The sequence below is a fragment of the Hemiscyllium ocellatum genome, chromosome 19 (genome assembly GCF_020745735.1).
Source record: "Hemiscyllium ocellatum isolate sHemOce1 chromosome 19, sHemOce1.pat.X.cur, whole genome shotgun sequence".
Lineage (NCBI taxonomy): Eukaryota > Metazoa > Chordata > Chondrichthyes > Orectolobiformes > Hemiscylliidae > Hemiscyllium > Hemiscyllium ocellatum.
The window spans coordinates 28010902-28038423 of NC_083419.1; the positions used below are offsets into that span (position 1 = coordinate 28010902).

At 39.7% G+C, this 27522-nt stretch overlaps 1 protein-coding gene across 2 annotated transcripts; it reads left to right on the forward strand.

The window, feature by feature from the left end:
* The first annotated feature begins 579 nt into the window (after positions 1 to 579).
* On the forward strand, positions 580 to 22972 carry dyrk2 (dual-specificity tyrosine-(Y)-phosphorylation regulated kinase 2). 2 transcript variants are annotated; one of them, XM_060839778.1, is made up of 3 exons: positions 580 to 1015; positions 1693 to 1832; positions 16915 to 22972. In XM_060839778.1, the coding sequence occupies exons 1-3, from the start codon at positions 973 to 975 to the stop codon at positions 18514 to 18516; spliced, it is 1785 nt and encodes a 594-aa protein (XP_060695761.1). In that variant the 5' UTR covers positions 580 to 972; the 3' UTR covers positions 18517 to 22972. The 2 variants fall into 2 exon arrangements, with proteins under 2 accessions (XP_060695761.1, XP_060695763.1); XM_060839780.1 differs by lacking the exon at positions 580 to 1015 and adding an exon at positions 1237 to 1290.
* Positions 22973 to 27522: the final 4550 nt, after the last annotated feature.

The following is a 27522-nucleotide window of genomic DNA, read 5'->3' on the forward strand; positions in this document are numbered from 1 at the left end:
TTGCAGGGCTAGTTTACCTTTGCAGGGCTAGTTTATCATTCCTGAAAAAGGGCTCATGCCCGAAACATCGACTCTCCTGCTCCTTGGATGCTGCCTGACCTGCCGGCTTTTCCAGCAACACATTTTCAGCTCTTGTTTATCTTTGGTCAACAAGATATTTTCTATTTTTCAGCGAACTAAAATAACAGATCCAGCCTTTATTTACAAAAAAGTGACGCCTTTCATTGGACCGGCACTTGGATCCCCATATTGGGTGAGGACAGTATTATCACATCCACACTGATGAACTCAGGGTCATTTAGGTGAGTCTAAGATTTTCTGTTTTTGCCTATGTCTGTGTGGCTTCACTGTACGCTTTTGTCACTGTAGTACCAATCCATTCCGTCCAATGTATGGTGTTTTATTAATGCATTTTTAACACCAGAAGTTACCTCTTTATCCCTCCCTCTCCTCCAGACTAACAAGATTTTCTCTCAATTTCCTTAACGAACCGGCTACCCGTTCCTTTTGCTGTGCCCTAGCCCCGAGGCAACGTGAATGACGTCGGTGTTTTGCTTGGTTTTTCGGGTGTCGGCTGATTTGAAATGACTCTTTGCGAGTATCTCCCTTTCTCTAATGTGTATGTACGGAGTTTCACTTAGCAACCGGATGGCCAGTGTTTTAACCACAATCAATCAGCATTACACACAGCTACCGTCTACTGCACCATTCCAGTGTACAACACAAAGCCGCTCCCAGACAGCGGCGTGTGGGGGAGTTGTTTGGTGTGTGTGTCTGTAGATTTTGAAAAAAATATATCGATGAAGTTGTGCATTATGTTGGCGAGGAAGCAGTGGTTGAGTTCGGAGCAGTTTGTAGTCTCCACGGATGTAGGTGACTCTACTCCTGCAGCTTGGAGTTGAGAGAAGGATCAGCTGGAGATTTTTTCCTCTCTCTCTCTCTCTCTCTGTGTATCTGTCTGACTGAGCGGCCATGTTAACGAGGAAACCCTGCTCCACGGCTGCCTATCCTACGGGTAAGGAGATCCACAGGGGAAAGAGCCAACACCCTGCCCGCTGCATTGAACAGACCCCACGCAGTGTGTTTTCACTCCAGCTTAATTTTCAGCTTGATGCACCTTTAATATTGCTGGGAGGGGGACTTTTTTTCCCACACCTCCCCCTTAGTGCTTTGACATTTGGGGAGGGGGTGGACACAGAGAGAGAGAGGGTGAGAACTTCCTACTCATGGAAAGTGAGCTCGCCCTCGGCGAATGAGGATGGGGGTCTGGAGAATGATCAACTTACTTTGGTAGTTTTGAGAGGTCATTAATTCATAATAGTGTATGGCGGAGGGGGTGGACCTACTACAGTTGTCCCCTGTGGCTGGGGTCGGTTTTGGGGGGGAAAAAAAGAGAATTAAACCTTATAGTTTGCGAAATGGTGTGTGTGTGTGTGTGTGAACATTTGTTGAGGTGAGGTTGGGGTGTTTGGTTGCTTTACCAGAACAAATGGGGATTTTTGTGTGTGTATTGTGTGTTGAAAGATGTTTGTGTTGTCGAACGTTCCCTCGAGGGTGTTGGGTCATGGCTTTCCTGCCTTTGATTATGAGCACTTGATGTATTCTGTTTACTTTAACGCCGGGCTCTTTTTATTTTCTCACTTGGTTTAAACATCCGTGGCGCTTTTGTGTGTGTGTGTGTGTGTGTGACAGGTCGGGCCGCTGACAGCTCGGTGTTACAGCCCGATTACAGAACGGGAACCGATTGCTCGGAGAGACAGAGAGGCGGAGCAGGATCTCGGCTGGGAGACCCGCCATCGCCCCTAGGATTACCGCCACTGAAGAGTCACACGGTAAGAAAGACAAACCCCACTAAAATATTGTGAAAATTACCAGAGCAACCGCCTCTGGATTAACTAGACCCGCACAACAAGAGGGGAAAAAAAACTACCATGGAAACCACAGCGTGTAACGTGTCAAAGTACAGATTCGGTAGCACTTGCAACAATGAAGATTAAAGGGATGTATATTTTCTAAAATTCAGGCATATCGATTTTAAGATGCACTGGAAATTGTTAATTTTTTTTATCCATGAGTTTGATTGTGGGTGAAGAGTGTGTTAACTGTTAACAAATATGCATATTCCTTGTAAGATAATCAAGATCGCTTTTTCACTTGAGGTTTTCACACATTGAGATAATCACTTTCTAAGTGCGGGTTCTGTGTTCCTCACCCCTCAGCTTTACGGTTACTACGTTTTGCAGGAAAGCAATTTTTTTTAAAAAAAATGAGGACACACACAAAGCAAGTACAGTCTGAAATACCAGATTATCAGTATTGTATGCAATTCTGGAATCTATATACTAATAGGAGGGATGTAACTGCACTGAAAAAAAAGTGCAGAGGAGACTTACCAAGATGTCTGGGGCTGGAGAGTTTTGGTCCTGAAGGGATTGGATAGACTAGGGTTACTTTCTTGAAGTAGGGGAGACTGAGGGACAAAGACAGGATAGATAGGAAGAAACGTTTCCCCTTGTTGGAGGCATCAGTGACCAGGGATATAGATTTAAGGCGAAGGGCAGTGGGTGTGGAGAGGATGTGAGGAGAATTTTATTTTCACCTCATTGGGCGATGGGAATGTAGAACTCACTGCCCATTAAGGTAACCCTCATGACTTCTAAGAAGCATTTGGATGTACACTTGTGATGTTAAGTGCTGGACAATGGGACTGGGCCGAAGGGCCTTTTTCTGTGTTGTAGATCTCCACGACATTGACGACCATTAATCATATTAAGCAGTTCTGACGAGGTTTTAGTTTGGGGCGAGATGATAAACTAATTACTCTTTCCACTTCTTCAAAACTATTTGTAAACTAATAGGTTAAGGCTGCAGTATAATCTGAGTGATGTTTTTCGTACAGATGAGGTTGGATTTGCTGGATGTGTTGTGATCGTCAACTCTCTGAGGCCTCGGTTTCAAACTCTGGTCTGACAGATCCCAGGGTGGGGGCGGGGAGCAGCTTGTTTGGGACTTCCAAGTACAGCTTTGTTTAATTGAAAAGCATTTGCGCCTGTTTCAGCATCAAGGTTTGGTGCTTTTGAATGACTGGTGTGAGACAGTATGAATATTTCTCGCGCGGCTGTACGGAAATGTGTTGTTTGTCTTAGAAATTTGCTGTTTGTTCATGCACTTGATGTAAATTTTTTGGGGAGCGGAGAGCCTGGGGAGGAGTGGGGGTGGGGGTGTAGTCGCAAGTTGTGCAGTGATTTTTTTTAACGTACGTCTAAACTGAACAATTTAAGAAGAACTATACCATATTGTCTGCTGCTATATCTTCCACTTTGCCTCCAACTCTATAAAATCCGCCCGTTTGGAATCAAGTGAATGTAAACAAAGGAAGCGATATTAGCATTATAAGATTTAAATGAATTGGGTGAAGTAGATGCCTTGGAGCCGAGGGAGATGTTACGACAAAATGTTTTTGCCACAATATTGTACGGGCATATTAAATAATTCATTGCTTCCCAGGATTTGCGTGGTACATTTGAAATAGCAGTTGATCCAGAGAATGGGATATTTATGCTTTCTGACAAACGCTATCAAAGCACATTTTTAAAACAGTATTATCCCACCATTTTAATGATTTTTAAAAGTACACATTTAAAAAACGTACTAAACCCCCTTTAAATTATTAGATTGCTTAATGAACTGAAAGTATTAGACACATTTGGGCTTTCATCTATCGTTGTAATCTGACTGTCCGCATCCAACAACCTCACTCCACCTCCTGTCCCTTTATCTCTTTGGATAGTGATAGCCCACAAAAGTTTACATTAGTGTATTTGTGTTCTTATATTTTGTGGAAGTGTGTTGGATGCTTTTTAAGCAGTGAGGGGAGTTAAGACAAAAGCAGAACTGCTGGAGAAACTCAGCAGGTTTCGCAGAGAAAGCAGAGTTCAGTGCCCCTTCTTCCTTACAGGCAAGTTAGGACTTCTTTAAGGAAGGGAAGGCCAGGGTCCTGTAAATCAATAGCCATATCTTTACTGCAGAGGTTGGTGAAAGTTGCAACTAAGATAGATAAACATGCCAGAGTTTACTAAATGGTTACTTTGGGATATGTTAGTTTCAAATACAAGGAGCCCTGCAAGCACCCTGAAAAAAATTATGATGCTTATAATTGACATGTTATTTGGATATTTTCATGTATGTTAGAAAAAAAGCCATACACTATACATAAAATGTAATGGATATTGACATTTTGTTTTCAACCCACATAAAGTGTGAACTTTTGGAATGCCTGTGTGCAAATGGAGCTATTGGTTCACATCAAATTTGAGCATTATGACCATTCTAATATCTACAAAATAGTGACCTCATGCCTATCTTTGGCTGTATGTGGGATTGCATTTACAATGGTTTTTAATCACTAAACCTGCATTGCTGAATGCCCATACATGTGTTTGAACAGTCAGCTTCTGTTAGCTAACACTTCAATCCTAGGACCGAATATTTAAGTAGTTGTAATACTGTATCAATACTTCTTAAGGAGTGGTTTTAAATTCATTGATGAGATGAGGGCACCACTGGTGAGGCCACCATTTATTGCCCATTCCTAATCGCCCAAAAGGCAGTTAAAAGTCAACTGCATTATTATGGGTCTGGACTCACATGTAGGTCTGACCAGGAAAGGATGGCAGTTTCCTCTTCTAAAAAACATTAGTGAACCAGATGGGTTTTTCTGACATTCGACGATGCATTAAAAGAAGTAAGCCAAAATCTTCCACCGTACCTTTTCTATGTGTAGGCCGTAACTGGACTTTCACAAATGAACCTTTTGTAGTAGTTTTCATCAACATTTTAGGAAAAGTTGGTTGTCTATATATTTTACAATTTTTAATATATATAGAAATGTCAAGAGTCATATGCTGAGAGCTTGATGTCTGAGTTTAGCACGAGTTTAATGCGGTCCACTCTACTGCCATAAATGATTTCCCTAGTAATAAAAATTAAAAGTCAGCATTTTTCCTAAATGTGTCCACCACACTTCATTTTGAGTGTGTCAAAATAGATTGTATTGCCACAAATAAAAGAGCAGGGCTATATATTCCTGTTTTCTCGAGTATGGTATTTAATATGTCGCTCTATCTCTGGAAAGGCACAGACAGTACTTAATTTTAGGTACAGTTGCAGTAATTAAAATTTGTACTCTGATTCTGCGCTCTGGGGAGAGAAGTAGATTTGCATGAGTACATTTGGAACAAGAGTAAATGGCCTTTAGCTCATTAGATAGCAGAATAGAGATGATGAGATCAAAGCTGAACTGTGATCTAGCTCCATTTACCAATGTTTGTCCCATATCATTTAGTATCCTTAGTCAGCAATAGCCTGTCAATCTCAAGAGTTAAAATTAACAATTGATCTAGTATTAATTTCCAAATATGGATCAGTTCCAAATTTTTGACTTGCTTTATGTTTAGGTGTGTTTCCTAATTTCATTTCTGAAAAATCTGGCTTGATTTGTTTGACCATGTCTTCTTTTCCTGGTTTTCTGATCAAACAGAAGTAGATTAGATAAACAAACTATTTGTTTTCCTTAGGCTTTGAAAATTTTGATCAACTTACCCATTTAACTGCTGAAATTCCAGGAAATATAATAGCTCTAAATTATGCAATTGCTCCTTGCAATGTAACCCTTTTGAGTTAAGGAATTATTCTTGAAAATTTCTGTGCACGTCCTCCAAGACCAAATATGCACTGTACTTCCTGAGATACAGAATCATAGCAAGTCATAGAGATGTACAGCACGGAAACAGACCCATTGGTCAAACTTGTCCAAGCCCACCAGATGTCCTAATCTAGTCCAATTTGCCAGCACTTAGCCCTCTAAACCCTTCCTGTTCATATACCCATCCAGATACCTTTTAAATGTTGTAATTTACCAGCTGACACCACTTCCTCTGGCAGCTCATTTCATATACGCACCACCCTCTGCATGAAAAAGTTGCCAGTTAAATCCCTTTTAAAATTTTCCCCTCTCTCCCTAAATCTATGCCCTCTAGTTTTGGATGCTTCCACACCCCTCCCCCAATAAATGCTCGTGGTACTCCACATATAACATATTTGAATTTGTACAATTGTAGCATTATTTTACCCCCTTTCGGTCTAGTCCTGTAGATATAGAGGCTGAGATTCCAGTTACTTTTGTAGTTACTTTCTGCACTGGTTCATGACATTTAAATCTCTTTGGAACCTCACAGTTTCTAGTTGTTCACCATCATTTTTGGGTCCTAAGTGGATGAATCACAATTGCCAAATTGAAATCCATTTCCCCAAATTTTGTCCATTATCTTAACCATCATCTTTTCTGATTTTATGCTTCCATAAAAATTACTTACAACGACACTGATTTTATGTCCTCAGAAAATATGCAGATATAATTATATATTGTAATATCTACAATTTTAATAAATGGAGTGAATGTTTGAAGCCCCAAACCGTTGGGTCTACTGGTGTCATTACCATGTCAAAAAAAAATCAAATTTAATGCAAATTTAGCCCTTACAAATCTTTTCTCTGAAAATTTTCAAGTCCCTATCTAGTAGACTTTAGTAATTTTCCAACAATAGATGTTAGGTCAACTGGTCTATAGTTTTTTTTTCTAGATTTTTCCTTTCTCACCAACCTTAATTTAATGGAGTGTTATGCAGAATTTCCTGAAACAAAAGAAATTTGAAAGATTATTATGAAGGGACCTGCAATAATCTAAGCCGTTTCCTTTAAGATTTGAGGATTGATATTACCTGGTCATCTCAGGATTTATTGTTCTCTTTAACACTATGACTTTCTTCATGATTATTATTTTGCTTACAGTAATTTTGGGGAGTTGTCACCCCCATTCAATATTACTTTATTATCATGTGTTTGGCACATTCGCTTCTTCCGTTGTAAATACTAACACACCACCTGGCACTCTAGCTCACCATCACATTCTTGAGGGTAACTAGGGATAGGAAACAAATTTCTGATCTTGTCAGTGACACTAATGTTACATGAAGAAATGAAAAAGACTAATTATTCAACAAGTCTGCTGTTTGCCTATTTTCATGGACTCTATCAAAGAGTTTGCATTCCTCCCTCAGTTTTTTTCCTAATAACATTATAAAATATCAGCAATTGCTTTGCAGTTATTTTGAAGCAGTTTTCTTGTATTTCTAAACTGATAACTGCAGAAATTGATTGCTCATATTTCTGCCAATTAGTGTCCAGTTGAGTCAGATTAATATTGGGCAGCATGCTTTCAGTGCCTTAATGTAACTTTCTGATCTTTTAGAGTTATAGAGATATACAGACAGAAACAGACCTTTCATTTCAACTCATCCATGCCGACCAGATATCGTAAATAAATTTAGTCCCGTTTACCAGCATTTGGTCCATCTCCCTCTAAACCCTTCCCATTGCATCCAGATGTTTTTAAATGTAATTGTACTAGCCTTCACCACTTTCACTGCCAGCTTATTCCATACAGGCACCAATCTCTGCATGAAAATTTGCCCTTTTGGCCCCTTATAAATATTTCCCCTCTCCTCTTAAAACTCTGCCCCCTAGTTTTGGGCTCCCCACCCTGGGGAAAAGACTTTGTCTGTTTCCCCTATCCATGCCCTTCATGATTTTACAAACCTCTATAAGGTCACCTCTCAGCCTACAATGCATCAGGGAAAATAGCCCCAGCCTATTCAGCCTCTCCCTATAGTTTAAACCCACCAATCCTGGCAACATACTTGTAAATCTTTTCTGAACCCTTTCAAGTTTCACAACATCCTTCCTATAGCAGGGAGATCAGAATTGCACACAGTATGCCAAAATTGGCCCAACCAATGTCCTGTATAGCTGCAACATGACCTCCCAACTCCTGTACTCAATGCACTGACCAATAAAGGCAAGCATACTAATCCAACTTATGTTAGAATGCTACTTGCATGTTATGTAACATGGACACTTAACATTCTTTCTTCTGGAGTAAGCTATACCTCGATGTTACATATACATCTATATCCAGAAACATTTCAGGAAAATTTCTGTTGCATCATCACTTGGTGTTAGCTGTTTTTATTTCAAATGAAAATATTTTGAGTATTTATTTAATGCAAATATCATTGGAGAATTTTATACAGCAGATACTGAAAATATGGACTTTTGTAGTCCTGAAATATTTCCTTTTAGTTTAGGATTAATTCTTCTGGTTAAGTAATAGTGATTCTTTAGAGTGAATATTGCTATCTCCTGTCTGATCACATTTACCCATATATTTCAGTGCTGCACTGCATTTGATAGTGCATTGTATACCCATGTACCTGAATTTGAAACAAAAGAAAAACTGGCTGTGTGTATTATATTTATCTTGTCTGAAGGGCCAGACTAGATTATGCCAGGTCAGTACAAGTAGCTAATATAAAACCTTTTAGGTATATTGAAACATCTCATTCTAAACTGCTTCATGATCATTAGTTGGTTATTCATTTATTGTGTGTTAGGCTGTTCAGGTCAAATTGATACCACAATTAGTATAAATTTGATCAAATATGAAAACAACGTTGACATGCAGCTTTACAAAGGAGCTAGTTTGATATTCATTTCTCTTCTGTCTGTTCTTCTGTGAGCAAACCCTTTGTCATCAGTGAATTTATAGTAAATACTGCATCATCATCATCATGGCCTTGATGAAAAATGGAGGCGGTGAGACTTTTTCCTCCACTGCCCAAATGAAGCCAGGCCTTCAGCTATCCCTCCAAATACTTGCCCAATCCGGATTGTTATGGTGGAACTCTGGCAATCTGTCACCAAATTACAACTTAGAGTGTACACATGCTTTAGGCACCTTTTCCTCCTTAAGCATCACTTCTTTTTCTTTTTTAAAGTCCTCAATGTCTGTTGGAAACTTCAATATCATGTCAGTTTCAGTAACTTTTATTGTTTTTGTTATTTGATCACAATGACTTTGGCCTCCATTTCATTGCAGTGTAGGAATAGGAGAAAGTATAGACTGTTTAACACCTAGAGCCTGTTAATGACACCTGATCTATGACCAAGCTCTATATATCCACTCTTTCCTCGTATTCTTTGTTACCATTGCAATCTTAGTTTAAAAAAATGATTAATCCAATACCACTTGCCATTTTTGATGATCCCAATGTATGAAAATAATGTGACTTATCTTCCACACTATGTATCACGTACATCAACACCATTCCCTGCCCTTTATGAATGCAAAATGTTCATTCTGTCTTTGTCACTAAGATTGAGAACCTCTGTCCAGAAGAATTTGTTACTGCCCTATCTCCCCTGAGCCCAGCGATTCAGTGAAGTTTCTCCTCACAGATGCTGCCAGACCTGTGGAGTTTTGTCAGCATTTTCCATTTTTGTTTCAGTTCTCCATCATCCACAGTTCTTTGTTTTAATTCAGTGAAGTTCCTTCCTTAGCTGTGAACTTGCATTTTCCCTCCTATCTTTCCTCATTCTGCTCTTGAAATTGTCTTGCCTGTTAAACCCATGTTAGATGATGATGGTTCAGTTTCCTCCAATACTGTCTTCTACTTATGGAAATCAGCCATCTAAAATATCTCTCCCATTATTCCACCTTCCTTAAAAACTGTCTTCAATGTGTTTTCTCTCAAGTCCATCACCTCCCAAATCTACATGCGTCTTAACCACAGTTTCATATTTGAATACCTCAATCATTTGCTTCTGCTACATCTTTGAAACAGCTTTTATATTGAGTGTGACTGTGACCATGGTAAGGCGGAGGTGGTACTGCAGATGCTGGAGATTAGAATCAAGATTAGAGTGGTGCTGGAAAAACACAGCAGGTCAGGCAGCATCTGAGGAGCAGGAAAGGGCTTTTGTCCGAAATGTCAATTTTCCTGCTCATCGGATGCTGCCTGACTTGCACAGCTTTAGAGTAAAGGGAAGAGATAAAGAGAATCTCTTCAACCAGAGAGTGGTGAAACTATGAAATTCATGGCCAAAGAAGGCTATGGAGATCAGGTCATTGAGTATATTTAAGATGGAGATAGGTAGATTCTTGACTGTCAAGGGGATGAAGAGTTACGGGGGGAAAGGGGAAGAATGGGGTTGAGAAACGTATCAGTCATGCTTGAATGGCTAGCAGACTTGATGGGCCAAATGGCCTAATTTCTGTTCTTATTTCTCATCTTATGGTGTCACTCTTCTCTATTCATGTATAAGGAGCAAGAGGGTAACTAGAGAAAGCGTTGGCCATCTCAAGGGCAAAGGAGGAAAGTTATGCATGGAGAGAGAGAAAATGGGTGAGATTCTTAATGAATACTTTGTGTCAGTATTCACTGAGGAGAGGGACATGATGGGTATTGAGGTTAGGGATAAATGTTTGATTACTCTAGGTCAGGTCAGCATAAGGCGGCAGGAAGTGTTGGGTATTTGAAAAGGCATTAGGGTAGACAAGCCCCCAGGTGCGGATGGGATCTATCCCAGGTTTCTGAGGGAAGCGAGAGAAGAAATAGCTGGTGTCTTAACAGATATCTTTGCAACATCCTTGAACACCAGTGAGGTCCTGGAAGACTGGAGAATTGTTCATGTTGTCCCCTTGTTTAAGAAGGGTAACAAGGGTAAACCAGGAGAAAGTGACAACTGCAGATGCTGGAGATCAGATTCAAGTGTGTGGTGCTGGAAAAGCACAGCAGGTCAGGCAGCATCCAAGGAGCTGGAGAATTGATGCTTCGAGCATAAGCCCTTCATCAGGATTCCTGACTCATTGCAGTTTCTGGGCCGAGTACCTTGGTCCTAAGGCTCGAGAAGATTCAGGCCACATCCAGGATATTGATGAATGCTATTTCTCCCAGCTGCTCTGCTGTTATCTGGCTAGAGGAACCTGTTTCTTAGCAGTCACTCACTTAAAACAGCCGCTGCACTGGCTCAAGGCAACCCTAACCCAAATCCTGATCAGATCCAAATAAAAGACAGGCAACTTTGTTAAAAGATTTGTAGCTCGGGTGTTCATTGTTGTGGTTCTGTTCGCCGAGCTGGGAATTTGTGTTGCAGACGTTTCGTCCCCTGTCTAGGTGACATCCTCAGTGCTTGGGATCCTCCTGTGAAGCGCTTCTGTGATCTTTCCTCCGGCATTTGTAGTGGTTTGAATCTGCCGCTTCCGGTTGTCAGTTCCAGCTGTCCGCTGCAGTGGTCGGTATATTGGGTCCAGGTCGATGTGCTTATTGATTGAATCTGTGGATGAGTGCCATGCCTCTAGGAATTCCCTGGCTGTTCTCTGTTTGGCTTGTCCTATGATAGTAGTGTTGACAGTCGAATTCATGTTGCTTGTCATATGACAAACAGAGAACAGCCAGGGAATTCTTAGAGGCATGGCACTCATCCACAGATTCAATCAATAAGCACATCGACCTGGACCCAATATACCGACCACTGCAGCGGACAGCTGGAACTGACAACCGGAAGCGGCAGATTCAAACCACGACAAATGGTGGAGGAAAGATCACAGAAGCGCTTCACAGGAGGCTCCCAAGCACTGAAGATGTCACCTAGACAGGGGACGAAATGTCTGCAACACAAATTCCCTGCTCGGCGAACAGAACCACAACAGACAAGCAACTCTTGGATGAAGGGCTGATAGCATGCCAACTCCATAAATAGGATCTGCATGCCATAACTAAGGTTGCTCACCTGATGGAAGAAAAACATCATCAGGCACATTACCCTGGAGGAGCCTCGGTATAAAGGTATTGTTGCAGGGTCTGAAGGTAAGAAGTCACTATCTGGGATCTGAGTGCAGAGGCACATGAGGGCAAAATTGGGTACCTCAGTATCTGAGCAGTGAGCCAGTGCTGCCTTTTGTCTCCATGAGCTTTTTTCCTTTTGTTTGTCCCTTCCCAAAGTACAGCAAAGCTGTCAGGGATCCATTAACCTTCACTAAACACTGAGGTGGTGTACAGTTCCAGGCATTGAAATGTGTCCCAAGTAAATACCGTGATCCATCATGTCAACAAACTTGTAAGGAGATCTCAGCTATCTGTAAGAATAATAGGATGGTTATGGTAGGGAATTTTAACTTTCCAAACATAGACTGGGACTGCCATAGTGTTAAAGGTTTAAATGGAGAGGAATTTAAGTGCGTACAAGACAATTTTCTGATTCAGTATGTGGATGTACCTAGTAGAGAAGGTGCAAAACTTGACCTTCTCTTGAGAAATAAGGCAGGGCATGTGACTGAGGTGTCAGTGGGGACCATAATTCCATTAGATTTAAAATAGTGATGGAAAAGGATAGACCAGATCTAAAAATTGAGTTCTAGATTGGAGAAAGGCCAATTTTGACGGAATTAGGCATGAACGTTCGAAAGGTGATTGAGGGCAGATGTTCGCAGGTAAAGGGACGGCTGGAAAATGGGAAGCCTTCAGAAATGAGATAACGAGAATCCAGAGAAAGTATATTCCTGTCAGGGTGAAAGGAAAGGCTGGTGGGTATAGGGAATGCTGGCTGACTAAAGAAATTGAGGGTTTGGTTAAGAAAAGGAAGGAAGCATATGTAAGGTATGGACAGGATAGATTGAGTGAATCCTTAGAAGAGTATAAAGGAAGTAGGAGTATACTTAAGAGGGAAATCAGGAGGGCAAAAAGGGGACATGAGTTAGCTTTGGGAAATAGAATTAAGGAGAATCCAAAGAGTTTTACAAATACATTTAAGGACAAAATGGTAAGTAGGGAGAGAATGGGGCCCCTTGAAGATGAGCAAGGCGGCCTTTGTGTGGAGCTGCAGAAAATGGGGGAGATACTAAATGAGTATTTTGCATCAGTATTTAATATGGATAAGGATATGGAAGATATAGACTGTAGGGAAATAGATGGTGACATCTTGCAAAATGTCCATATTACAGAGGAGGAAGCGGTGGATGTCTTGAAAAGGGTAAAGGTGGATAAATCCCCAGGACCTGATCAGGTGTAAACCTAGAACTCTGTGGGAAGCTAGAGAAGTGTTGCTGAGATATATGTATCATCAACAGTCACAGGTAAAGTGCTGGAAGACTGGAGGTTGGCAAACGTGATGCCACTGTTTAAGAAGGGTGGTAAGGACAAGCCAGGGAACTATAGGCCAGTGAGCCTGACATTGGTGGTGGGCAAGTTGTTGGAGGGAATCCTGAGGGACAGGAAGTACATGTATTTGGAAAGGCAAGGACTGATTAGGGATAGTCAACAATGCTTTGTGCTTGGGAAATCATGTCTCACAAACTTGATTGAGTTTTTGAAGAAGTAACAAACAAGATTAATGAGGACAGAGCAGATGATGTGATTTATATGGACTTCCGTAAGGCTTTCAACAAGGTTCCCCATGGGAGACTGCTTGGCAAGGTTAGATCTCATGGAATAAAGGGAGAACCAGCCATTCGGATACAGAACTGGCTCAAAGGTAGAAAACAGAGGGTGGTGGTGGAGGGTTGTTTTTCAGACTGGAGGCCTGTGACCAGTGGAGTACCAGAAGGATCGGTGCTAGGTCCTCTACTTTTGTCATTTACATAAATGATTTGGATGCGAGCATAAGAGGTACAGTTAATAAGTTTGCAGGTGACACCAAAATTGGAGGTGTAGTGGACAGCGAAGAGGGTTACCTCAGATTACAACAGGAACTTGACCAGACAGGCCAATGGGCTGAGAAGTGGCAGATGGAGTTTAATTCAGATAAATGCGAGGTGCTACATTTTGGGAAAGCAAATCTTAGCTGGACCTATACACTTAATGGTAAGGTCATGGGCAGTGTTGTTGAACAAAGAGACCTTGGAGTGCAGGTTCATAGCTCCTTGAAAGTGGAGCCGTAGGTAGATTGGATAGTGAAGAAGGCGTTTGGTATGCTTTCCTTTATTGGTCAGAGTATTGAATACAGGAGTTGGGAGGTCATGTTGTGGCTGTACAGGACATCAGTTAGGCCACTGTTGGAATATTGCATGCAATTCTGGTCTCCTTCCTATTGGAAAGATGTTGTGAAACTTGAAAGGATTCAAAAAAGATTTACAAGGATGTTGCAAGGTTGAAGGATTTGAGCTATGGAGAGAGTCTGAACAGGTTGGGGCTGTTTTCCCTGGAGCGTTGAAGGCTAAGGGTGACCTTTATAGATGTTTACAAAATTGAGGGGCATGGATAGGCTAAATAGGCAAAGTCTTTTCCCTGGGGTGGGAGACTCCAGAACTAGAGGGCACAGGTTTAGGGTGAGAGGGGAAAGATATAAAAGAGAACTAAGGGTCAACTTTTTCACACAGAGGGTGGTACGGGTATGGAATGAGCTGCCAGAGGAATGGTGGAGGCTGGTACAATTACAACATTTAAGAGACATTTCGATGGGTATATGAATTGGAAGGGTTTGGAGGGATATGGGCCAGGTGCTGGCAGGTGGGACTAGATTGGGTTGGGATATCTGGTCGGCATGGACTGAAGGGTCTGTTTCCATGCTGTACGTCTCTGTGACTCTATGTCGTGTGCCATTCCCTGATCAGGGGCAAGAGAGAAGCCTTCTGAGAAAATGGACTGTGTCGTGGATCAGATGGATGATGTCTTAATTACTCTAGTCTGGGACTGAGTAGGATTGGTCTGGCTTATCCACACTTCATCCAGTACAGTGCTAAGGTGCAAGGTGATCCCCTGGTAAAGAATTTATGTTCTCTGCTGAGAAGGGAGACCAGATGCTAGTTCTTTAATAACTAGACATCCTCTGCTCTTGAGCAGCAGAGGAACTACAGCCCTCCATCAGGAAAGAGACAGTTCTCTGGTCATGATGAGTTCCTCTAGGACCCTCGCATAATCATTCTCCAGAACATCCTGAAGAACTTCACAGTCAGCCCGTCCATCCGAGGGAGTTGTCCCTGGAGAACTGATGAAGGGCACCAGACAGGCTCAGAGGAACATTCAGCCTCTTGGCATCCTTTGGGTCAAGCTGCAGCAGATCCTTCCACAGACTCTTGTGAACCTCCTTGCTGGATGGATCCAGAGCGATGAATGAAGAATAGACCTCCCTGACTTGGACTCTGATGCTCTCCAGATCTGAGACCAGAGATCTGTCATGCGCAAGCAGCACAAAGAGCTTCTGGCTGACCCCCTGCCTTTTTCCAGCAAGGAGAAGAAGAGGGAGCCACGGACTAGTCCCTGGAGGAACCGATCTGTGGACTCAGGTCTGGACTCCTAAACCCAACGAGAACACACCCACCTTCATTCTGTACACCTTCCGCATGGCCTGGCATGCCTCCAAATTGAGAACCTCCTTCTCATTTTCCTCAGTCCTGGATTTCTACCTCTTTGACACCCAGATGTGTTGCTGACCCAAGTTCCAGATGTATGTCTTGCCCACATCTAACCATTGATCCTGGTAAAATTTGAAGGCTGAACCATACTGTTCATCCCCTCAATGTTTTGTTTAATCCTAAGATGAATTCACAACTACACATTGATGCCATAGTCAAGCAAACCTACCCCAAAATTACTATTGCCCACTTCTCCTTTCTACCTAAGCTTATCTGTCAGTTAAACACTCAGACATACATGCCTTTGTTACATTTAGACTTGATCATTAGAATGGTGTCGTAGCTCATCTTACTCCATCAATTTGAACTCATCCAAACTCTGTTGCTACATCCTATCTAGCACCAAGCCCCATTCACCTGTCTCCCTGTGCTCGCAAACTTGCATTGGCTCTTAGTCTGGCATGTCCTCGATTTTTAAATTCTCTTTGTCACATTTTAAAAACTCCCTATGCCATGCCTATCTTATTATTTCTAATCTTCTCTCACCTATAATCCTCAGAACTCTTGCATTTCTGAACTTTTGCAATTTACTGATTTTGATTGCTCCTTAAAATCTATGTGCTTGACTGAACTATTACTAATTACAGTAGGTACATATTAGATATTATTTAATGCTGCTGTGAAATGCATTGGATTACTTTAGAAGGTTAAAGGCACCAAAAATGAAATATTTGTTCTCAAATGAATTCTGATTGGATTTCTATAAGGTTCTGTATTGAATCAATAACTTTACTGAAGTGGTCAAAACAGATGCTTAGGCATTGAATGGGAGGGGAATTCAGTTAATATAATGGTCCACTCAGCTCCTGTCATGCATCAAAATGCTAGAACTGTCATGCATCAAAATGTTCCTGTCACGTAACTTTATCAAAATCATTGAGATGCTTTAATTGCAATGTTTAGGTGGCTCGGAGCTAATGATGAACTTTGCATGAGGGTGATATGAGGCAAAGAATGTGGAAAGTTAATACCCACTCCTTACTAAAACCATCCTTGTTAAAAATGTATGCCATGAACAAAGTGGCCATTTAGACCCTAGATTTGGTCCAAAGAAATTGTGTGAAATATTGAAGGGTGAGTTTATTTAATCAAGCTTCAATAAACTTAATAAACTTAATAAATAAACTTCAATAAACTTAATAAACTCAATAAATTTAATCAAGCTTCAATAAACCTGCCTGTTCGTTTAGATTATCTAAGTGTTTATTTGTATTTTCATATTCTATCCAATATGTCATGGATTATAGCCATATTCAGATCAGTTTGCTGTTCCAGCATTTTGATGCACTTGAAATAAGGAACATGAATTCATAGTTTGGACTACTTGTTTGAAGAGAGAAATGGAGCAGAAATAAAATGAGCCGACAGAACAGGTTGTCTATCTTGCATACAACTTGAAAACGGTGTTGGGAGAGGAGGACAAGTGAAAAGGAGTGTATCTCAAAGTTTGAAATAAAAGGACTGGCAAACTGAGACACTTTGCATCCAATTAAGCAAATGAGTATAAATCAAAAGCATATATGTTTTCACTTTAGCGCTTCTATTTATTTCATATCTTAAGACAGTTAAATATATTTTCTTTTTCTCCCCAACCAAATCTGTTTTAGGTTGGAGGTAACAAGCACACAATGAATGACCACCTACATATTGGTACCCATGGACAGATTCAGGTTCAACAGCTCTTCGAAGACACTGGCACCAAAAGGGCAATTTTGACTACACAACCCAATGGCCTCACTGCAATTGGTAAAACCTCATTACCAGTGGTTCATGACAAGCAATTGGAGAGTTCACAAAGGCGGCAAGGAAGCTCTGCATCAGTAAAGTCAACAGACTGTTCTCCAAAACCCAAATCCACAGTTATGACCCCAGAGCAAGCCATGAAACAGTATATGCATAAACTTTCTGCATTTGAGCACCATGAAATATTCAACTATCATGAAATCTACTTTGTTGGTCCAAATGCAAAGAAACGGCAAGGTGTAGTCGGTGGCTCAAATAATGGTGGTTACGATGATGACCAGGGTTCCTATATCCATGTACCTCATGATCATATTACTTACAGATATGAAGTTTTGAAAGTTATTGGCAAAGGGAGCTTTGGGCAGGTTGTAAAAGCTTATGACCACAAACAACACCAGCATATAGCCCTGAAAATGGTGAGGAATGAGAAACGCTTTCACCGGCAGGCTGCGGAGGAGATACGGATTTTGGAGCACCTGAAAAAGCAAGACAAAGATAATACCATGAATGTCATTCATATGCTGGAGAACTTTACATTCCGCAACCACATTTGCATGACATTTGAATTATTGAGCATGAACCTTTATGAATTGATCAAGAAGAATAAGTTTCAAGGGTTCAGCCTTCCATTGGTTCGCAAGTTTGCTCACTCCATTTTGCTGTGCTTGGATGCTTTACACAAGAATAGAATTATACATTGTGACCTTAAACCTGAGAATATCCTGCTGAAACAACAGGGACGAAGTGGGATTAAAGTGATAGATTTTGGCTCAAGTTGTTACGAACACCAACGTGTATACACATACATACAGTCACGCTTCTACCGTGCACCTGAAGTCATCCTTGGGGCTCGCTATGGGATGCCTATAGACATGTGGAGTTTGGGTTGCATTCTGGCTGAACTATTGACAGGTTACCCTCTGTTGCCTGGGGAAGATGAAGCTGACCAGCTTGCCTGTATGATTGAGTTGCTGGGTATTGCACCTCAAAAGTTTTTAGATCAGTCAAAACGAGCCAAAAATTTTGTGAGCTCCAAAGGTTACCCCCGTTATTGTACTGTTACGACTTTGCCAGACGGCTCAGTAGTTCTTAATGGAGGACGGTCACGGAGGGGAAAGTTACGTGGTCCGCCAGGGAGCAAGGATTGGGTCACCGCTTTGAAAGGATGTGATGATCCTCTCTTTCTTGATTTTCTGAAACAATGCCTGGAATGGGATCCTGCACTGCGTATGACACCCAGCCAGGCATTACGACATCCCTGGCTACGTAGACGCTTACCAAAGCCTCCAAGTGGAGAGAAAGGCTCATCAAAGAGAGCAACAGAAAGCAGTGGTGCTATTACATCAATTTCTAAATTGCCTCCAACTTCGGGCTCATCATCAAAACTGAGAACTAATTTAACACAAATGACTGACGCCAATGGGAATATTCAACAACGAACAGTATTACCCAAGTTGGTGAGCTGAGTGTGAATAAATCTATGCCAGGAATGCGAGGAAAATTTCTTGCCGCATCACTGAGCCTTATTCAATTGAAATTTTGTATTTTTTAGAACTTTGTAATTATTCAAGTTTGGAATTTTAAACACCATTCTGTAGTTAAGAACTCTGAACAGTTTTGATTTTGTAATTGCTGGGGACCATGGTTAGAAGTAGGTTTTTCATGTATTGAGTGTGAAATGCATTTGCTATTCATTTTCTTGGCATACGAATAATGCACATTGTAGGCTAATGAATAGCATATGTCAGATAACATTTACAGTTGTCAAAAAATGTCATTATTCATATAATGTGACAAAATAATAGCAGATTATTATCCACTATTGGAGATTTTGGAATTTTTTGATTTTGCGGATTGTGGCTTTTACTAGTCAATAACAAATAAATGAAGGTCTTTTAAAACAACACCTTTTTATAAATCTATGACAAAGCCCTTTACTTGAAGTGTCATGGAATCTAGTTTTCAGTGCCTCATAATCGTATTGTATATACCTTCCCTGTGTTGCTATTCTACCTGGTCTTCATTTCTTAACTAGATATAAACCAACCAGGAAACCAAAAACTTTATAATATCGTATTGGTGGGTAAACCATTTGGCTTTTTTAAAAATCAGTTTTGGAATTAGTTCACTAATATCAGATTATGTTGGTAAATCAAAAGAGTTCATTGTCTCTCTGCTCATGAAAGGCATTGTTATTCCGTTACGTACTATCAAGCATGTGAACAATATAAGTCAGTTGTGTGACCAAGGAGTCTGGTCATGGGGAAGTATTGGTGAAAAATCATCACAAAAGAATGAAGAGATCAGTGAAGGCTCAATGATGGTTTTCTTTTGTACATTTTAAGCTGGAATGTATTGAAGGAACTAAATGAATGAACTGCATTATCTGAATGAACTTGGATTGGTCTTAAATACATTACATATTCTTCTCAATTGTAACCAAAATTTAAATGTTTTAAATTGAAAGACTAAAATTCAAAGCATGGTCCCCAGTTAGTTAAAATAACTTGGAATTTTCCCTTGAAAATATTTTACAAAAAGATTGGAATTTAGGTCCTGCCCATTTCACACATTTAAAGGATTAACATCTTCAACTGTTTTTGGTAATGTTAGTATTTATGTGAAAATTTTATATGTTTGTAAAATTAATGATACAAAATTAAACCTTTGCAGCACTCGGATTGGGTTTAAGCCAGTAAATCCAGTCTATTGTTACAGAATGGAATCTGATTTTGTGTATTTAAAATGTATGTTGCTTTGTCTTAGTGCAATATTTCAAATAGCAGAATATCCTTTTGTAGTACTTTTATGATTTGTAATAAATTTTTATTGAATGTTATGTAACTGTACATTGTCACTGAAATACCACTACAGAGATTATTGCTAGGTAGTGGATTTATAAAATGCTACCGGAACAATATTTTTATACATGAATTGGCCTGAAAGATAATCTGAGCATTTTATGTATGTTCATTTGTTGAAACACATCTCCAATCAAAGCTTTACTTCTATTGCACATTTTGTGATTGACCTTTGATAGTTATTACAGCCCATTTGTTTGTTTAAGGGAGCGGTAAGCTTTGGCTCAGTGTAGTGTGGATTGATCGGTACTGTACACAAATGGCTCAGATGGCTAAATCACAGCTAGCTAATTTTAGAAGTCAGTCCAGTCTCATAAGTGGCTTGTTTGAACATACCTGTGGTACATGTTCTGACTTGATAATTCAGTGTCATGCAGTCTCAGGTTATAATAAGAACAGAAGTTAAATGACTCAGTTCTTCGCATTGCTGTTCAGGACCATTTAGAATACATCACTACAACAAAAAGAATCAACAATACATGAATGATTTTTATAGGCTTTGTTTTCTTATAGCAGGCAAATTGTGCCCTTAGTGTTAACAGTGTGCCTTTTGTTACCAGTGCCATGTTGTAGGGTTTACATGCAATTGATTAATCCTTGAACTGTGCACACTATTAATGTAGCAGTTTACATGACCGTATTGGATTAGTTGTTGAGGTCGTCCAGAAAGGAAATTAATGCACACTTTGAATTTTATATTATAAATATTCAGTCCGAAATGTTTAACAGTATAACACTAAAGGAAGATCTAAGCTATTGGTTCACTTCATTAGCTGCTTAAGAAAAGCTATAACCAAAATAGAAAAATGGCTACATGTTTGTGGAGGGATTTGTGATCTTTTCTATTTTGAGCTATCCTTTTTCATTATTTCATTGTATTCAAATTATGTGAAGGATACTTTATTCTAAATGAAAATGTGAGAATTTTTTTTTGACAAGTTGTTGGGAGCAAAGGCAGGGATACAGCATTTGACTTCTACCCTGAATTATAGAGAAGGGAGGGAATAAATTAGTAAAGGTCTGCTAATTATTTTAATCTAGTGACTACTTGATAATGAAGAGCTCAGATGTGATTGAGTATGTGGTCCACTACTATGTTGACACACCAAGTTCAAATTTAATAATTCAGTCTGATGACTTGGGTAAGGTTCCAAAGTGTACTTGGTGTTCCTGAATCCATGCAGCAATGATAAATCAAAACTTCAGGGGAACAGGAGGAAAATTGATTGGGAAAAAAGGGGAGAAGTACACGTTATACTGGTTGGAGGGGGTACAAAAATCCAACATTAAGCACAAAACATGTTTTTGGCCATTGGAGTACATTGCCCAGTATGCTTCTCTGAACGTACTTTAATATGATGGAGGTCATATTATGTTGAGTAGATATGATAGTTTAAAGTAACTTGAACCAAACTGACTGATTATACACAAATGTTCCAACCAGAATTTTTTGCAGTCCACATTTTCAAATTGAAAATGTATTGGTATACCAAACTGACTGATTATACACAAATGTTCCAACCAGAATTTTTTGCAGTCCACATTTTCAAATTGAAAATGTATTGGTATACCATAATATATGAATGAAGCCAAATGAAGATATTGCATCTAAAGGAACATATTAATCTATTGATTTGCACAATAATCCTGAATACTATAAAGAAAATACCAATCTGCTTTTTGATAACTAGCCCTTTCTTCTCTTTGATATTCCAAACTAATGCTTAATTTTAGTGATAAATACTTCCTGTAATATATTTTTAGTAATGAAGCATGTCAAGATTGAAGGTCCCTAAACTATAGGTTACCTTGGGGAAAAAAATTGGTCCTCCTTTAACTCACAAAATATACATCCTTCTGTTAATTATTTGTTGTGCATTTGAATGTAATACAGTTAGTGTGCGCAACTGTAATGATCAATTAATAGAGGCAAATTCTGGATGTGTTAGTTATTAATTTTAAATTTAATTAGATTATTCACTTTTAGATTTGAGCCATTGTAGGTGCCATATTCAAGTTCCCTTAAGCCGCTCTAGTATTGTACACAAAGTCTTTACCTTACCACCCACTCGCACCCACCTCCCCGCTCCCAAATAAATATAGTTTAGGTAATATAAACTACTTTGTGCACTCTTAAATAGGCGTTGAAATATATATCAAGAAGTTTTTGGTTAGCTTTACAGCAGAAACATGCTTTTATGCTGAAGTGCATTCTTGAAGGTTTAAGATGGCCTAGCTAATTATTTCAGCTTCCAAGAAAATATAGTTAATGCATTAGGGCAAAATAATGATTTTTACGTTTACTTCAAAAGAGTTTTCTTAAACAAAAGAAAATCCAAGGTATTTGGTATGTACCAAAATGCATTCCTTTTCACACATCTAGCTAAATGTGTAGCCAGCAAATTGGTGTCGAAAGCATCTGGGCGTGGTTTGTTCTGTTGATATCTGGTGTAGCACCATGATGAACTTTGTATAATCTTTAAGCCACCATTGTTAATTTTTAATTTTGGATGAAATTGAAAACTTTTAAATGATTTTGTAGGCATTTTGGCATGTTTCAAGTCAAATCTGTATGTTACAACTCAATTTCTGTATTCCACAATATTGAATATTTGACTGCAGCACTGAAATCTAGTACCATTTTAGTTAGGTTCATACCAGTAAAGTACAGTATCATCCAAACCTGAACCTTGTAGCAATTTTTGTTTATAGCACAGTTCTGCTAAAATGTGTGACTTTCTATTGCAAAGGGCATTTAGCACTCTGAATACTCTGCCTACCTAGCTATGGTTGCTCTAACTGAGCAATGGCAGAGATTAGTTTAAGATGAGCACCCCACAAGATGTGTGTTTATAATACGCTGCAGTTGTGTATTGTATATAAATACAATTTTGAATAAATACTGACTTTGTATATATGTATGTAAAATTCTTGTGAAATGCTGTCGCCACTTGATGTGTTTTTAGTGGATCCCAGTGGCCAGTTTTATGATACTGTATGTATTGTACAGCTGATGACAGAAGTATGACTTTTTTTAGTGAATATTTGGTTAAAATTATTGTGGCCTAAAATTAATTTCAAAATAAATTTTATGTCAGAGTTTATAAGAAACATTGCATGTTGCTTTTGTTACTTTGGATTTAAGTTTTGCACATTATACACAATGATAGAAAGACCTTGAGATGAAACAGTTTATATTTAGAAATTATTTTGTAATTTTTTTCCGGCCGAAGGAAAATAAAGCACTGTGCTCATTCTGTATTGAGCATTTTATAGGATTATTTTAAGCATAGTAATTGGTCTAAATAACAACCTAAGCTTCAAAGATGCCCGTTCCTGAGTATTAAGTTTAATCTTACCTCCCATCTGTTTATGACACCTGATCTAGCTTGTTTTCAGACCTGGTGAGTAGCTCATATTGAATGGTGGAGCAGGCATGAGGGGTCATATGTCTGGCAACTGAAGCAGATTTGGTTGCTAGCATTTACTGCCATTTTGATGCTGAATGGTCCAGTGGAGTTTTTCTTTGAATTGTTTGCAGTGATTACTAAGCCTAAGTTAACTCTGAGAAATTACAAGCAAGTTTTGAATGAAGTTGATCTGAATCTCAAAAGGTTGGAGAATGTTTGATAGGTTAGGTAGAATGGGATCTATGTGCTGTTAAGGTTACAAGGACAAGAGGTGAAATATGTTAAGAGGATTTGACTAGATAGATGCTGAGAATCTGTTTTCCCTGGTTGTGGAGGGGAGGGCTTGGGTGGTAGTGGTTAGCTGAACAATTGTGACTATTTTAAATTCTTTCAGATATAAAAAAAAATCCAGTGTTCATAATGTTCAGGGATATGTGAGTTAGGTGCATTAGCCAGGAGAAATGTAAAATAATGGGGTAGGTGAATGGGTCCAGGTGGGATACTCTTCGGAGGGTCGATGTGGACTTGTTGGGCCGAAAGGCCTGTTTCCACACTGTAGGGATTCTGTGATCCTATGATGCTCACTTGTTGAGTAGGTTGTGCCTTTATGTCCTGCCTCTTTCCAAGCATGCAATAAAATGTAATTTGAGCTAGTTTGCATTTATAACTTTCTGGAGATACGAACTAAACTAGACTTGCTAAATACTTGCTCAGAAAGAAATCTTGATAAACAACCAAAAATCATAGAAAGTGAAAATGGTTAGAATAGCTACAATGTCTGTCTTTGGCAATGGTTCCAAATCTAATGTGCAAAGAGTTGAATTCTCACCAATGGATTTGTCTTTTAAGTACATTTTGCATCATATATGGGCATGTTATTGAGATTCCATATCAAGATGTTCCAATTATTTAATTACTTTAATCAAAAACATTTTAAGTCTCTGCTCTATTACAAGGATATCTGTGCTTTCGGTGACTTTTTACATGAGAGCTCTCACTGCATATTAAACAGCATTGTAGTGTCCAAGTATGTGTATATATGCTTGAAAAATTCTTGTTCTATTTTTGCAAGTGTAAATATGGAACTTTTCCCTTTGAACTGAGTGCTAATTTGTGCATATGTCGGTAAAATCTGAACAGTCTGAAATTCTTGAGCCAATAAACACCTGGAGAACTTCATAGGAAATTGTTTAACCTTCTATGGGCTAACTACTTTTCAAAATAATGCATGCATTCCTTTGATCTTTTTTCTTCTTTTGGAATTTCCTACATAATCCTAAATTTATTAAACCTTTTATTGGCAAAGATTTTTTAATAATGAGGCATGATAATATTTCCTCAGCAGACTTGATCTGAAAGTTCTGATTATCCAATTTTTTTATTAAAATAACTGAATGCAGCAAAATTCTTTTATTTTTCATCCTACGTAAATGTGGTTGTTTAATTGACATCATGTGACTTTGACAGAGCTTATTTGGACTTCTTCAAGGCTTTTTGTAAGGTCCCACATGGGAGACTGAGAGTGAAGGTAAGAGCCCATGGGATCCAAGGAAATTTGTCCACTTGATCCAGAATTGACTGAGTGGCAGGAAACAGAAGATGATGGTTGAGTATGTTTGTGTAACTGGAGGTGTGTGTCCATTGGGATTCTGCAGAGGTGTGTGGTGGGGCTTTTGCTGTCACAGAGTCATAGAGATGTACAGCATGGAAACAGACTCTTTGGTCTAACCCGTCCATGCTAATCTGATATCACAACCCAATCTAGTCCCACCTGCCAGCACCTGGCCCATGTCCCTTCAAACACTTCCTGTTCATATACCCATCTATATGCCTCTTAAATGTTGCAATTGTACCAGCCTCCACCATTTACTCTGGCGGCTCATTCCATACCCATACCACCTTGTGTGTGAAAAAGCTGCCCTTAGGTCTTTGCGATATAAATACTGTAAACTTAAGTTTGAATGTAGGAAGGTTGATCAATAAATTCATGGATGATACAAAAATTGGTGGGGTAGTAAATAGTGAGGAAGATAGTCTTGGATACAAGAGGAGAGAGATTGTCTGGTCACTGGTAAATAGATTTCCATCAGGATAAGTTTGAAATGATGTACTTTGGCAGGACAAACAAAGCAAGGAAATGATGATAAATGAGAGACCATGGGAAGTACGAAGGATCTGGGGGGACTTGGTGTGAATGTCCACCACTCTATTGAGGTAGCAGGACAGGTAGATAGAGTGGTAAGATGGCATATGGGATACTTGCCTTTAGCCGAGACATAGAGTTTAAAAGGAGTGAAATTATGCTGGAACTGTAAAATGTTGGTTCAAAGAAGCTAGAGTATTGTGTGCAGTTCTGGAATCCATATTAAAGGAGAACTGTAGAATCCCTACAGTGTGGAAACAGGCCCTTCAGCCCAACAAGTCCACACCAACCCTCCAAAGTGTAACCCACCCAGATCCTACCCTATTACCCAACATTTACTCCTGACTAATGCACCTGACCTACATATCTCTGAACACTGTGGTCATTTAGCATAGCCAATTCACTTAACCTGCACATCTTTAGATTGTGGGAGGAAACCCAGGCAGACACAGGGAAAATGTACAAACTCTACACAGACAACGTCCTGAAGCTGGAATTGAACCAGCGCTGGTGCTGAGAGGCAGCAGTGCTAGTCACTGAGTCACCATACCACCCAAGAAGGGATGTGATTGCTCTGGGAACAGCACAGATGAGATTTAACAGGATATGTGGGCTGAAGAGTTTTAGTCCTGAACAGAGATTGGATAGACTGGAGTTGTTTTCCTTGGAGGAGAGGAGACTGAGGGCAGGCATGATTAAGATGTATAAAGTTACGGGGGGAATAGATAGTGTAGATTAGATTAGATTAGATTAGATTACTTACAGTGTGGAAACAGGCCCTTCGGCCCAACAAGTCCACACCGACCCGCCGAAGCGCAACCCACCCATACCACTACATTTACCCCTTACCTAACACTACGGGCAATTTAGCATGGCCAATTCACCTGACCCGCACATCTTTGGACTGTGGGAGGAAACCGGAGCATCCGGAGGAAACCCACGCAGACACGGGGAGAACGTGCAAACTCCACACAGTCAGTCGCCTGAGTCGGGAATTGAACCCGGGTCTCAGGTGCTGTGAGGCAACAGTGCTAACCACTGTGCCACCGTGCCACCCACAAGTGCCACCGTACCACTGTGTAGCCGAGAAGGAACCTAGGTGGGGGGGATCAGTAACTGGGGGCATAGATTTAAGGCAAGGAGGAATTTTTTTATTCACCCCAATTGTGGTGGGAATGTGGAACTTGCTACCTGTATGAGTGAAGGAGGCAGTACCTTCATGACACTTAAGCAGTAGTTTGATGTACACTTGTGACGTTAAGACTGTGGGCTAAATGCTGGAAAATGGGATTAGAATAATTAGGTGGTTGATTTTAATTTGTACAGACTTGATGGACTGAATGGCCTTTTCTGTAGATATTTATGAATATTGCCTTAATAGTTTCTCTAGCTAGTCATGTATTAGTTCAGTTTTCTCTAGCAATGATTCCATTGGCTTTACACTGTAAAATTAACTCACAGGCATTTTTACAATATTTACAGAACTAATACTTTTATTGCACATTTTAAAAACGTGATCTAACTACTTTTCCTGAGAATATTCATTGTAGCTAAGTTATTTTTAAAATTATTAAGTTCGGTATACATGCATATGTGGCATTTAATAGGACAATTTGCTCTTGCATTGTGAAATTGTACTAAAATCCAAGAGGACGCTGAACTCATTTAGAATGTAGTTTTCTTTTAAATCCTTGTTGAAGCCACTGAACTAAATAGACATTTTTCCTTTACCTCCTTTTAATTTTTTAAACTTTTTTAAGAGGCATGGTATTGTTGCTCAGTAGACATTTTAATAATAGGTAAGTCACTGCAGTTTGTAGTATACTGAGTCCAAACATGGCATGACAAGATTCTGCCTGTGTCTTAGTTTCTACGTCTATCCAGAGACAACCCAGGCTGGATTCCATTTTGGTAGACAGGCGTGGCATTTGCAGGCTTTGATGGTCATTCCTATGTTTTAGAGCCTTAGGATGCTTGGGATGCACAACTAAAATTCAGCCAAAAGTGAAGCCAACATCTCTCGTTGCTCAGGGGCAGACTTTGGTTAGGAATGATATA